General features: G+C 42.4%; 1 protein-coding gene across 4 annotated transcripts in view; it reads right to left on the bottom strand.

Annotated features, from left to right (window-relative positions):
* Positions 1-13,928, bottom strand: part of NCOA3 (nuclear receptor coactivator 3) — a 172,766-nt gene that overhangs the window by 42,156 nt on the left and 116,682 nt on the right. For 3 of the 4 annotated variants that reach the window (XM_019509882.1, XM_019509878.1, XM_019509879.1), the window contains one exon: positions 2,235-2,342. In XM_019509882.1, the coding sequence (XP_019365427.1) occupies positions 2,235-2,323 (89 nt within the window). In that variant the 5' untranslated portion in view covers positions 2,324-2,342. Of the gene's footprint in view, positions 1-2,234; positions 2,343-9,438; positions 9,582-13,928 lie in introns of all 4 variants that reach the window. The other variant, XM_019509880.1, reaches the window with a different exon arrangement.

Genomic DNA, 13,928 nt, shown 5'->3' with positions numbered 1-13,928 from the left:
TGTACATATATTTCAGCATAAACAAGAGCTATGAACACACTGTCACCTTTAGTGCACTTCAGATATGACTTATCTGTTCAACTGAGCTTGCAGACATTCATATCTTTAATATAAACCTGGAGGTTTTTACAGAACCATAAACAGAAATTAATCTCGAGAGGTTCTGAAAAGCTTTGTGTTCTAAGAATTGTTGCAATTATTTCATTGTTGAATTCAATGAAAAGCACAGCTGGCTGCTACAAAATTGTAACATATTCGTACTATAAAGTACAAGTATATTTTAACCTTGAGAAAAACTGCAGTGCCGTTGTACTTTACTGAATGAACGAATCAAGGTCTAGCACAACTTGACATTTCTCTGATTTGTCTACAATGTAATAATTTTGAAACGCTGCCTCCCATCAATTCCAAAGTTTTAGGTACTTTTTTAGGCATATGTGGACACAAAAATAAATCGATTTTGGTACAAACAGGTTTTTCAAGTATTAGTTATTCAGGAAAATTAGCACCAACAAATTTCCTATTGGTTCAGGCAATTGAATCACTCTACTGCCCCTTTATTGTTGCCTACACAGATTGACTGGCTGTGTGGGGACAGAACTTTATGGCAGCACAAAGCCCAAGCAAACAGATGTCTCCCATCCCTTGTCACATCACAAATGCCCCAAATTGTGGCTGCAACAATTTGTAGCTTAAGTGTGCCACTTTTCTGCAGTGGCCATTTGTTTGCTTACAGCAGGAGAGAGCAGGCCGCCCAGAGCTAGAGCTGCCCATGCTCTCCAACTGTTCTGGGCAATTGCTCGTAGGGCTTCAGAGTCCTGACTGTATGCGACTGAGGAATTCCCTGCTGGGCAATTCCTGGGGTGTGCCTCTGCACACAGGGGGACCCAGCGTTCTCCTGTTTGCAGCTGCCCCACAATATGGGCCCCCTGAAGCCTTGGGAGCAGCAGGGACTCAACCCTACAGGACAACAGAAGACATCTGTGTCACCCAATGAAATGGATCAGGTGTTCCAGGACATCCTAGCAAAGCTGATCCCATTCCAAGGACAAGCCTATTTGTTTATAGCTTGCGTGGCCTAGGCTTTATGACAAAAGGAGAGCCTCTTGTTAAAGGGCATGTGGGAAGAGGGAATCATGGGAGTGGCAACATGGACAGAGCACTGGTGGTTGAAAAATATGGATGGAGGGAAGGAGGGGAAGCAGCCAGGATCTGAACAGGGCTGGCCAACGGTGATGATAGGAGAGAAGGAAGGATCTGGAGAAGCAAGTGGATGAGACTTGGCAGATGGTAAGGTACTGACCTGCAAAGAAATAGGAGGAAAGCTGTGATAATGACCAAAGCATGGGTTCTACGTCAGAAAATACTAGGTGTGTGTGTGGGCATGGAAGAAAAGATATGAAGGAGGAAAATAGAAATGGAAAGATAAAAACTAAAACAAGGTGCATTCTCACAGATGTACTGGCATGTAGTGGGAGAGAGGGTTCCTATAGATCTGTAGGTATATGGTGAAAGGAACGGGACACAAAGAGCATAAGCTATACAGGTGGAAGACAGGAATGAAGAGCAGTAACGACAACAAGGAAAAAGGGAACGTAAAGGAGAGTGGTGTAGGGGAAAGAGAAGGGGAACATGAGATGATCCAGAGCTGCTAAGCATGTGGCGGAAGGGACAACAGAGAGAGATTCCCTAGCCTGAGGCCAGAGGTGTGGGGTTTTGTAGGGTCATAAAACGGTTATGGGAAGCTAGCATGTAACAAGATTGCCAGGAAGCGTGCAAAGATACAAGAGGCCCTTAGTGAATGCTTAGTATACAGACTGCAGAAGTTTTAGATCTGAAACCCCCTCATGCAGTTCTATAAAAAAGTTTGCCAAGCTTTACCAAAACTCACTAACAGCGTACGAAGTGTTGCTTTCATATATTTTTAAACAAATGTGATTTTCCAATTCTGTTTTCATATATTCATTTTACTTATGAAGGCCTTGCTCGCTCCTGAAAAAGTCTGCACATATGCTTAACTTTATTACAGCACAGTCAATTGATTTTAACAGATCTACTCTAGATAGTCAAGTTAAGCCCCATTCATATTTATGGGAGTAAGGCCTAACGGATTTTGTCAGCAATGAAGAGTTAGCAAAAATTTGTTAATATACTTTTCAATTAAAATCTAAAACCACAGTACACTACCTGTAATTTTAATACGGAACAGAAAGAATGAAAATATATAGCTGTACCCTGGTCCTGGCGTATCACAGGGCAACGACTTCCGTTTCCTTGACTCATTGGTCAAGCTGTCCAAAGAGTTCTCTCCTAATCCACTCATCTTGACTATACATCAGCAACTGAAAGGATAAACATCACAACAAATCACAACACATTTTTCAAGACAGTTTTTCAAGCAATGAAGACACAATTTGTTTTACAATTTTGGGGGAAACAGGGTAGCATATTTTCATGATAATTTTGTAAAGCTGAACTACAGAAAGTGAAACAGGTTAATCCCCTGTAACTGGAGTTCTTTGACATGGCTACCTGATCCAATTCATAATGCTTCTAAACTGTCCACATGCATACCAGAAGCCCTGGAATACATTAGCCTATAAAACCAAATGGACATTTCCTTGGGGTCCAAATATTTAAGCCAAATTCTGCATAAAGAATCACGGCTCTATCTTACTCCTAAGGTCCCTTTCCAAGACAGGGGATGAAGATGGATCAAATGAGTTTCTGTATGCAATCATTCCAAAAATCTTTCCAAGGCAAATTATTTGCATACAGAAAGCCTTTCGCCTGGTAGCTTGGTGAGGGCACCACTGCTCAAACCTCCCAAAAGCATGGATCCTTGCGTATAATTCAACCTGATTTTTCAAAGTGCCCATTCACACTACCTATACAACAATAATTTAAAACACCAAAGGAAAGGGGCTGGGGGAACCAAGGGAGGATCGAACTCTCTTTGGATGCTTTAGTAGTTGAAAAGGACTAAAGAAAAACGACTGAGGTTCTGCCAACTCTTGTGAATCTCCCAATATTTATTTCAAGCCTCAGCTCTTGGAAAAGAGTGATTACATGAGAAACTGAGGGTCCTTTTTAAATAAATGTCCGTCTTTCTGCTATTAAGACAAACTTTAAAACATGGCCTTGACTGCACCTAAAAGCTCAGAAAGGCATTAGGCAAATTAAAATAACCTATTTTTAATATAATTTTAAACCCAATTCATAATTTCAGTGTTTGGTGTTGGCAATATTGGGTCTTAGGCACAAATATTTGGTGCTGTGCTGAAGCATGAACAAGAGCCCCAGTGGCAAAAGGTTCCTAGAGGGTCTTAATACATTTGTAGTTCTGCAAGCACACTCCAAGGGGATGAAACTCTACAGGGAACAGTAAAAGGAATAGTTTTCCGATTGTATTATGACAAAGTGAGGTCCCTTTTCTTGATTCAGTCCTGCTCATGTTTATGAAGTTGTACTGCAAAGGCTTTGTAAGCCCTTTTTGTGCTCTGGGCCTAACAGAACATGCAGAACTCAAACCAACTTTAAGAAGAGTAGCTCTGCATTGCCATCCATCAGTATTCCCTCCTCACAGAAGTGAAGACATGTAGAACAGTGTAGTTAAAGGCCTCATCTTTTAATTGTAGATGAAACAGCAGATCTCTGGTCCACAGAAAATCACCCATTCCATGGCCAGACTGCACACATCAAATTACACAGCAAGTATATGAAAGAATAAGAATTCTATTTAGATCAGAGCACTATAACCAAAGGATAAGTTATTTGTACCTAATCCACTATTCATACTTCTGGATGAAGCACAACCACATTATGCTATATACTGCTCTGTGTCATTCAAGGACTTGGAGTATCAAAGAATGGACTTAGAGGTTACACAACACTGCATTATTGTGTATAAATATATATCATCTTTTCTCACACAACACATTTTGCCCCCAAAAACAGCTGCTGGAAATTTGGGTGTGCATTACATGGGAGAAAATATGGTATGGATAGTTTCTGCTGCTTGAGAGTAAAGCATGCACACAATCCACAGGGAGCAGAACAATGAACAGGCTTGGATCACTAGCTGCTGATACTAAGGAAAGATCTTCTTTTCTTCATTCTGCCTTGCAAAAACAAGGTATGAATCTTATTCCATGGCAAATAGATGATAATAATAGATGGACATGCTGATAATATCATGGTGACTGTTACATACTGTCTGACTTCAGGCAGTGTGACAAACTTAATAAACTATATTTTACAGGGTGTTATAAAGTTATACTCCATGATAATTTTTTTGTTGATATAACCGCATCAATAAAGAACTAGAGCCACAAACAGAATACTTATTTTTTTAAATATTCTCAGAGACATGTTGACAGCCTGCTAAAAATCATAGTCTTGTAATCAAATATTCTATAGCTTAGCATGTAGTATCAAAAGAAATGCTTGTTATAAATAATAGGTAGAGTAACGGGTATTGTATTCATTTTTTGGCTTCTCTGACACTTTAATTTCTATAAAGAATGCTCGAGACTGAGAATGTCACATAGGACACCTCTACACATTACAGGTATCGTGCAGTTAACTGGTTAATTGCACAATTGCCTTGAGACCAGCTACGTGTACAAAGTACTTACATCACACCATAAAAAGCTCCAACCAACTATAAAGTTAGACCTTGAAAATGTATACTAACTTTACAGCCAGTTGCTATTAAACTTTAATTTGCATATGTAGCAGTTTTGCCCTGCAGCTGGGAGCCCCGTCAGCTGCAGATGCTGGGTACCAGCAGTGCACTTCCCAGTGCCAGGACCCAGCTGAGTCCCAGCAGCTGCAACCTCCCAACCCCGAGGGTGTACAGAGCCCTCACAGCTAGGAACCACACAGCTGAGGCAGCTCCCAGCCATGGGAGTTTGCTTCTGGCTGGTGCAAGGGGGTACCTAGTATCATGCTCCTCCTGCTTCAACAATAAGGTAACGCATGATCCCATAACCATGTGTCCTGCCATGCACATGTGGCATGGCTGGAGATGCAATTGTGCGTATTGCACATTAGATCCCACTGCACCTTTACCTGCATGTGTAGAGGGGGCCACAGGGACAAATAATCCAAGTATTAGGTAAAGTTTTTAGCATAATTCTCGTTAATTTAATGGAATCCGCAATGCTAAATCTGTGCCTCAATTTCAAATGTTACCCCCTAGTGTGACACCTTTACTCTGTTGATTCTTTTATTCAAGTGCCATTTGTTCAAACCAATATTTTATGTCCTATTTTACAGCTGCTTTCAGGGAAACTTGCTTCAACCCTGAAGGGCAAATACAGCAGCTACTTCAACATACCATTCATCTCCAGGAATTGGATTCACTCTCCACACTATCATATTTCCTTTCTATCAAATATTAAACCAAAGTCTAATGGAAGAAATGGTGTCATGTCACCGTAACTGTTTTACATGCTTCAGAAATGTATCCAACCTAAAGCTCATGTTACTATGCACATATAGCATAATAAACTGTATCTACCATTGCTTTCCACTCCAAGATCTTCTATTACGTAACAACTCTGCATGAAAATAAAGTCTGAAAGTATTGTAGTTCAGGACCGAATTTGTCAAACCAAAATGTTCTGGCTGAAAAAGAAGATCAAAGCTGCAAACGTATATATAACCCAGAAGAAATGTGTCCCAGCCAGAAGCATACTACACTAGAACCTAGGATGACAGGGTCCACTTGGATGATAGAAAGTTTATCGTCATACTTTTCTGTTGACAGAAAATTCTGACGTAGAAGTATGGATGGGAAGCCAAGCTCAAGTTCTCAATCCTTCTGCTACAAGGACACACCTGTTACAATAAATGGTCTTGAAGGAACAGCAAAAAAGAGATATGCTGATAAGCTGCAGGCAAATCAGGCACCAGGTATAGAAATAAGGAAGATCAGTATGCTGATAAAATGCTCAGTGATAAAAAAAATTTCCCTTGATGTCTTACCCTAGTCTCTGCATCTTCCACACTTACTGCAGATGGATTTCTATTTTATGGTTAGAAGATGAAAAGGTAAAGCAAAATGGACTATAAGAACGGAAGCATCACAAGACTCTACAAAATGCTTCCAGGACAGGAGAACAGAAAAAAAAAAGAAGATTGCTTATGATTTATTATGCTGGACTCATTGGTTTTTCTTGCTGGTGGTAGCTAGAACCACAATACTGTTTGTTCTTACTCTTGTTTGGTAAACTGAGAGGACAGTGATGAACAACAACATTCCTGCGTGCTGAAGTCCTCATTGTCATGTCAGGATGTTGCTTGGTTGTCTGAAGCAGTTGCTAACGTTACGTTACTTTTTGATAAAGGAAGGAACTACACAGCAATCTTTCTACATCTTTTAGGAAGATTAAACATCAGTAAAAACTGAGATTTTTTTTAAATATATATTATTTAGATGTCATCTAAGCACAAATATGGCTAAGAACCCATGTCACTGTGCCACTAAATATCTGTGTTGCAAATTCTTTTAAAAAATTGCTTGTAGTTGGCTAGGAACAACGCACCTGAAGAGTTTTTACTCCCTTCCAGCCAGACAGTCCTCCAAAGTGCATTTATGAAAGACCGTGCAGTTAAATTTGTGGCACACCTTATTTGAACTCAAGAAAAACAAATTGTGAGTTGCTTAAATTGCCACTAGATGGCAGATTATTATTAAGCAACTGCCGGAATAACATTTATTTCACTTAAGCAGCAGAAAACCCATTGCAGAAAACTAGCTCTACTCTTCTGAGCAAATAAGCAGCTTCAAATTTTAAAAAAAGTTATTTTAAAAACATGATCATGCAACTCCTATGGAGTAGGGTTATCTGAAGGTCACACTCGACAGGATGCATGACTCACAGGGTCCTACATTTATTGTCATCGCAGCCAAGGCAGAACCTCAAGTCATTCTGTGGGTGACATATACAAATTCCAGGGCTGCTCCTGTTCTCCCAGTAAATGCTTTCCAAGGCAGAACTAGTGCTGCAGTGTTAGGAACTATTGTGGAAAGAGACAGGAAGTGCTTAAAATAAGATAAAGGGTGGAGGATAGCTCAGGAAGGGTGTGGGCACAGCAACCTTGGTCACAGCCTGTTCTTTAAAAGAACGACCCAAAACATTTTAAAGTGGTTTTAAATTGCTAAACATAGCTTGCACACAAGCTCTTAATTTCAGTATGATGTAGCTTTCCAAGACTAAAAGAAACCTAAATTCAACACTTAAAATTGATAATGGAGCAGTTGTTTCAGTGTCATCTAAAACAGCATTTACTTGAATCGCTGCGAGTTAAAAGACGTAATGAATCAAAAACCAGAATACTTGTTATATGAGAAATGTGAAAGGAAAAGAATTAGAATATGTAAACCTATGTCTGTTCAGTTAGCATAAAAAGCAGAAGTAGAGCACCTTAAATAACACAGCTTAGGTTACTGCAAGGAGAAAGGAAAATAATGCAGATAAACTGAGTAGGCTAAGTTCCCCCACTCATATCTAGCCCACACTTTGCAGCCACGCAGGCTGTGGCAGTTTCTTCAGGCATAAGGCTACAATATGCTCTCTCAATAAAGTTTAATACCACCACCGTTTTACCAGGAGCTTGAGAAGACATGTAAATGTTTAGTACAGGGGTCCTCAGCTTCTTTGTATTCAGAACACTCCCCCATAACTTTTTGTATTTGGTGGCACCCTAGTTGAGATTCACTGTTGTACTGCCTCAGCTTACCTCAGAGTTTCTCAACTAGGGCACTGCTGCCACAGCCGGGTAGAGCTGCCCCTGCATGCCTTGTGCACAGCTCAAGTACACTTAAACCACTCAGGAAGGCCTGCTCTTACCAGAACCCTTTCCAATCCATGCTCCTTCCAGGTGTAGTTCCACCTGCCCACTACACCTCTGTTTCCAGGAGTGTCGGGGGTTGGACCAGTAAGGGCTGCGGCATGACTACACGCTTCTGCCTGTTTTAGGCTTATCTGGCTGTGCACAAGGCTTATCTGACTGATGGTGGCACTGCCTGCACCACAGCACCCCTGAAAAGATCTTGCAGCATCCCATTTGAGACCCACTTGTCTAGGAAGAATGCAGCTGTTTAAAAACACAGGAAGCTGTTACTGTGTGTTCCGTAAGGACCAAAAAAGTACAAATTTCTAGGAGCAGCACTATTTTTCATGCTACAAGAGACCTTAGCAACAGAAGCAATTATCCAGTGAGTTATTAATGCAAAAAAAAAAAAAATCACTAATTAAAAACACAGCAGTAATTAGGTTTATCCATCAAATATGAAGGTGTAATTGCTACAGGTGCAAGATGTTCTTCTGCAAAGAAACTGGAAATTTCTTTAAAAGTATAGTGCCACTTCTAAGCTCATGTCTCTGGATAAAGATCAATCGCATTCAGTTTACCAGCAAAAATAGGACAGCAAGCCCTGTTAGAAATTATTGCCTTCTAGCTTACAGGTTGAGCTTTCTGACTCATGCATCAAAAAGCTCACCAGAAAGTTCCTGCAGTCAAAACTTTTGTCCTCATTTATCCCATGCAATTAAATTGATCCCAGTGTGGTACTTTTGGAAGAACTGTATGCAAATGGTGTTTTAGTTAACAGTCCCAAGTGCAGGACTTTGTACTTGTCCTTGTTGAACCTCATGAGATTTCTTTTGGCCCAATCCTCCAGTTCGTCTAGGTCACTGAATTCTAGTCCTACCCTCCACTGTATATACTACACCATCAAAATTTGCTGTCATGAGGGATAATGAGAAGTTCAAAACTGCCATGCCCACCTGACTTTTCTGCACTGAAAAATTCCCATACCCACCACATATGCTTTACAACAGAATGTGCGCCAGGCCTCTCTTGATCTGCTGTCTGGTACCAAGTAAACCAGTACAGCCTGTTCTATGGTCGGGTTGTTGGCAACTAAACCCACCCCCAACCTGGGCTAGCCTGGGTGAGGAGGGTGCATGGACACCCAGCAGGACTCAAAAAAAGACCTGTCAAAGGGCAGATGAGCTCCCTGCAAGCCAACAACTATCCACACCTGGAGAGATGGGTGCTGCAGGTTACTTTGACTGAAGAATCACCAATGATGCACAGCATCTAAAGTGTCCCAACCATCACAGCAGCCTCAGGACTGACTTGACCAGAAAACTAGCATTACTGAGTCCCTGATATTAACTCAGAAAATACGAAGACTTATTTGGAAAAAACAGTTTCTGGCTCTTCCCAAAGCTTTTAGTCAGAAATCTGTATTTCAAGTACAGGATGTTATCTGAAGGCAAGGGAAAATGAAGATGACCACAGTCATGTCAAATTTTATATTTACAGTAGCTGTGAAGGGTAGGACAAAGACAGAGGGATTCAGCCTGAAGCACTAGAATGAAGGAATATCTACAGACAAAGGGAATTTCACATTGTACCTACACTAAATCTTTTCCTTCTCCCTCCAAAAGTTTCTCACTGGTGTTACCACTGTTTCAAGCTCTACCAGTGGTAAGGCTAATGAAGGCAAGGGTCTAGAGGCTACCCAGGGTTCACCATCATGCCTTATTCTACTTGCAGCTGGTCTGGAATAGTAAAAAAGAACCATTAGCAACCATCTCCTGGTATATTCAAAACTACGGACAGGCATGATTTTTAACCATTTAAGAGGCAAGAGGGAGTTATCATTTGGAAACACCATCAGCAGTTATGCTGTAAACCTTATGGCTGTGTGCTCCTACAGCAATGTGAGTGACTCCAGGAGTATGCCCTGGAAATAGGAATGCACAGTGAAATCTTCACGTTTGCAGGTGATTCTAAAAATTGTTCTGGATAGTCAAATCCCAAGCTGATGGAGGGGAGCTGCAGAATTCTCTCACAAAGCTGAGCGAGTGGGCAAAAAGGTGGCAGATGAACTTCAGGGGGCACATGCATCTACATGAGATGCTATGGTGACGTAACATCACCAGGCACAAACCATGGTGCCACAGCTACGTCACCATAGCAATGCATTCCCTCACTATAGCACACTGCTACAGTGACATAGATGCTAAAAATAATTGTGTGGCACCGGCACAGCTCAGTATGCAAGTGTAGCAGGCTTACCTTTCAGAGCTCGGGGTGAGTCCCAGGCTTGAGATTCTGCTGTTTTGATTGGTGGAGCCCATCCACCAATCAGGAGGCAGCAAAAGAAATGAAGTCACGCCCCTTTCCTGAGGGGCGGGGGAGAAGAGCTCCCTTGGACCCGGTTGAAGACTGCCAGGTCCAGAAGACTTCAGGGGGCGGAGCCCTGGAGAGTATAAAGAGGAGCTGCACGTGCAGCATGAGGGAAGATGCATCAGGGACGGAGAAGAAAAAAGAGCAGGACTCAGAAGAGCTGAGGAGAGCTGCACAGCAGGTTGAAGCGGTAGCCTGGAAGTACTCCTGAAGACTTCCATTGATGGGAAGCTGCAGACGGCTCCAGCCATTAGACTCTTGGAGTGCAGCATGGTGCACAGCATCCAGACCTTGGTAGCTGCGTGAGGTGGCTCAGGTCTGCAACCTTTGGCATGCAGCCAGAGACATGGTGCACAGAGCAGGATCTTTGGAGCTGCTTGGGTGGCTCAGGTCCCCAACCTCTGCATGAGGCTGGGAGCTCAGTTCAGGAGGCACTGCACAGAGGGCGAGAGATCCTGGGAGCCACTTGAGGTGGCTGGAGTCTACAACTGCTGGCACTGGGTAGCAGCTCAGTGCATACGACGCTGCACAGAGAGTCCGGGAGCAGACCGATCCCTGGTACTGCATAAGGCTGCCCGGGCCTCCAACGCCTACCACAAGGAGAAGCACCCGCTACACACAGCGGTGCATGTGGCCCTAAGCTGGGCCGGCGGCAGCAAAGCCTGGTGAGGAACAGAGCTCAACCTGGAGAACAGGAGGCAAGCCTCTGGGACTGTGGAGTAGCAAGTAACCGTGGAGAAAGGGTGTACATTTGATATTATATATCCTTACCCTTTAATGGTTTTGTTGTAATTATAAATTTGTATAGAGTTAAGTAATTGATTGACTGGGCCAGACTTTATAGGGGACGGAGATGGCCGCTGGGCTCATGTTCCTCCACAGCACGCTGCCCTGCCAATAATTCCCTCAATTGGAGAGGACAGTACAAACCCACATACACCTGAGCTACAGAAGTACTAAATGATGGCACAGTAACAACAGCGCCACAGGGGCATGTGGGGAAAACTAACCCCAATTTATACCACGTACAAGGCCGGGTTCTGAACCAGCTGTTATGACTCCAAAGTCTCTTTCCTAATCTGTAGGTAGTTCTCTGAAAACATCAGCTCAATGTGCAGTGACAACCAAAAAAACCCAAACCTAATAAAATGTTGGATCTCATTAAGAGAACTGGAAACAAAACAGGTAATATCATCCGGCCATTATACGTATCAGTGGTTTCCACCCCACCCCCAACCTTGAATACTGTGCGAAGTTCTGATCTCTGCATCTCAAAAAAAGATGCAACAGAATTAGAAAAGGAAACAGAGAAGGGCAGCCAAGATGCTCAAGGAGATCAAAAAGGCTAGGATTCAGCTTGGACAGGAGAAGGCTGAGAAGGGGTATGATAGATGCCTCAAAAACCACGAAGGGTACAGACAAAGTGCATAGGGAACCATTATTCATCAAAACCCAGAATACTAGAACTAAGGGTGATCCACTAAAATTAGCAGGAGACCACAGCAGACCAGAAAGGCCAATAATACAGCCAGATTCAAAAAGGGATTAGGCAAAAATCATTGATGATAGATCCACTAATAACTATTAAACAGAACAGTCAGGGATACATCTCTAAACCAATGATGGTGGAAGCCAGGGAGGGTATGACAAGGAAGAGACAACTCTGTTATACCCTGTCCACATGTTCTCCCTCAGAGACAAGTTACCGGGCTAGATGGACTACTGGTCCAACCCAGTATGGTGCTTCCTATGTTCTGGTGTTCTTTAGAAGTAACAATTACATCACACCAACTTCCGCAGGTACCGTCCAGAGATAGTTAGCCATGTTAGCTTAAGTGAGGCAGAAGGTAGGTCTTGAAGGTGCTACCCTGCCCTAACTGGTTCAGGAATAAGTAAAAGATGCCTGGTCAATTAGTTTCAAAGCTGCCACCCTGACCTACCAAGTACCATTCAATAACAAGCAACTGTTACATCTGTGTCTCTTGATGCTCCAAGGTTGGTTTGGCTTCAGCAGTGGCAGTAAAGTGGGAAACAGCAGGGAAAACTTAGGCCCCTTTTAACAGCACAAGGATCAGTATCTGTTAGCATGCAGCACACTCTACTGGTTTAGTTATTTTTCAGGAAGGACTACCAATGAATCATTAAAAAAGTTAACTATATTCCCATCCGTGAGCCAAAGCAAATTATTGAGTTCCCAAGTTTTTAAACATCTAGAAAAAGAAAAAATTGGTTGCCTTGAAACATGGCCAAATGTTTTAAAGTCTATCCCAATCATGATTTTCCATACATTTATTTACCAAGCAAGCAATGTAGCTTACGAACTTGGTGAAATCTGGTTCTCTCAGGGTAAGCTACTTCAGTATTAAATCTAAGCATGGAGGCGGGGGAAAGTTTCAATCCTGTTAAAACAATACAATTCAGAACTGAGAGGGTCCTGGATAATTCAGGGGAAACCAGTCCAGTTGACAAAACATCAGGAGGTCCCCTTGTTCTAAGCCAGGGGTTGGAAACCTTTTGCCACTGCAGGCTACTGCATGCAGCCCAGGCCCCACCACAGGCTGCACCCACTGCCTACCTGCCTCTGCCACAATCAGCAGAGGCTGCAAAAGGAATAGGTAGACGCTGCTTCGGATGCAACAGAGAATAAACTGTAAATAGAACCAACGGGGCCCTTGGGGACACCTCCGCTACCATCACCAGAGCATGCTGGATTTCCTGAGCTGGTGGGCTGGCCCAGGTTTTTTACAAGCTGGATCAGGACCTTGGGCCATAGGTTGTGATCCCTGCTCTAAGCAAAGAGATGAAAAACTCCAAATACAATGTACCAGTTCCTCACTGAGGTCTGACACTAGTTCCACCCCTTAACCAAGAGTGTTGCTAACCTGAAGAGTGCCAAACTAAATATATACATTCACAGCCTACAGCATGACAGTGAACATACTGCTTTCCCATTTCAAAACTTTCCCATGAAAAAGGAACACCTAGGCTCTTAACATCCCATTACAGTTAATTGTGAGGACCTAAAAATCAAGGCTTTTCAAAAACAGCCTTAAGAAAGAACAGCTCTTCTTTGTTGTTCCTGAATTAAAATGTACTGCCTTTCCCCCTTTAAAAACAAAACAAAAGCACGATCATGCAACCTAAGATACAATTTAGATTAGTTTAAGACCTAAGAAGGTAAACTGTGCTAAGAAAGTCCTTACTTTCAGGTATTAAAACATTACGTCTTAAAATTACTAGCAGTTGTATTAAACATATTTAAATTCTCCAATGAAGAAATGTAATCCTACCTCATTCTTCTTTTGAAAATAAATATGTAAATCAAACTACCTGATAGCTTTCCACTGAAACAACTGATTCAATGCATTACCTAACACTAAGCAAATTGTCTTTTTGTTATATTGCTAAGTTGAGGTACAGTTACTTATTTATATTACATTCCACAGAAAACTGAAGTGGAAATGCATGGCTCTTGGTAGCAGCTAAATGGCTAAATTTTATATTTTCCTCTTCGAGAGGTTTTTTTTTTGGGGGTGTGGGGGGTGTGAGTGTGGGGTGAGGGAGCATGTGGGTGTGTGGATATGTGAAGTGTGGTTGGTATGCAGTTTGTGAGGGGCTGTGTGCGGGGGGAGGGTGGCTGTGGGGTATAGGTGTGGGGGTCTATGTGTATGGCCGTGTGAAGGTCGGTGTGGGTGCATGTGCATGTGGGACTTGCC

The sequence above is a fragment of the Gavialis gangeticus genome, unplaced genomic scaffold, assembly GCF_001723915.1.
Source record: "Gavialis gangeticus isolate Ggan-Ray unplaced genomic scaffold, GavGan_comp1, whole genome shotgun sequence".
Taxonomy (NCBI): domain Eukaryota; kingdom Metazoa; phylum Chordata; order Crocodylia; family Gavialidae; genus Gavialis; species Gavialis gangeticus.
Note: the sequence above shows the minus strand (reverse complement) of the source record. Positions and strands in the feature narration are given on the sequence as shown.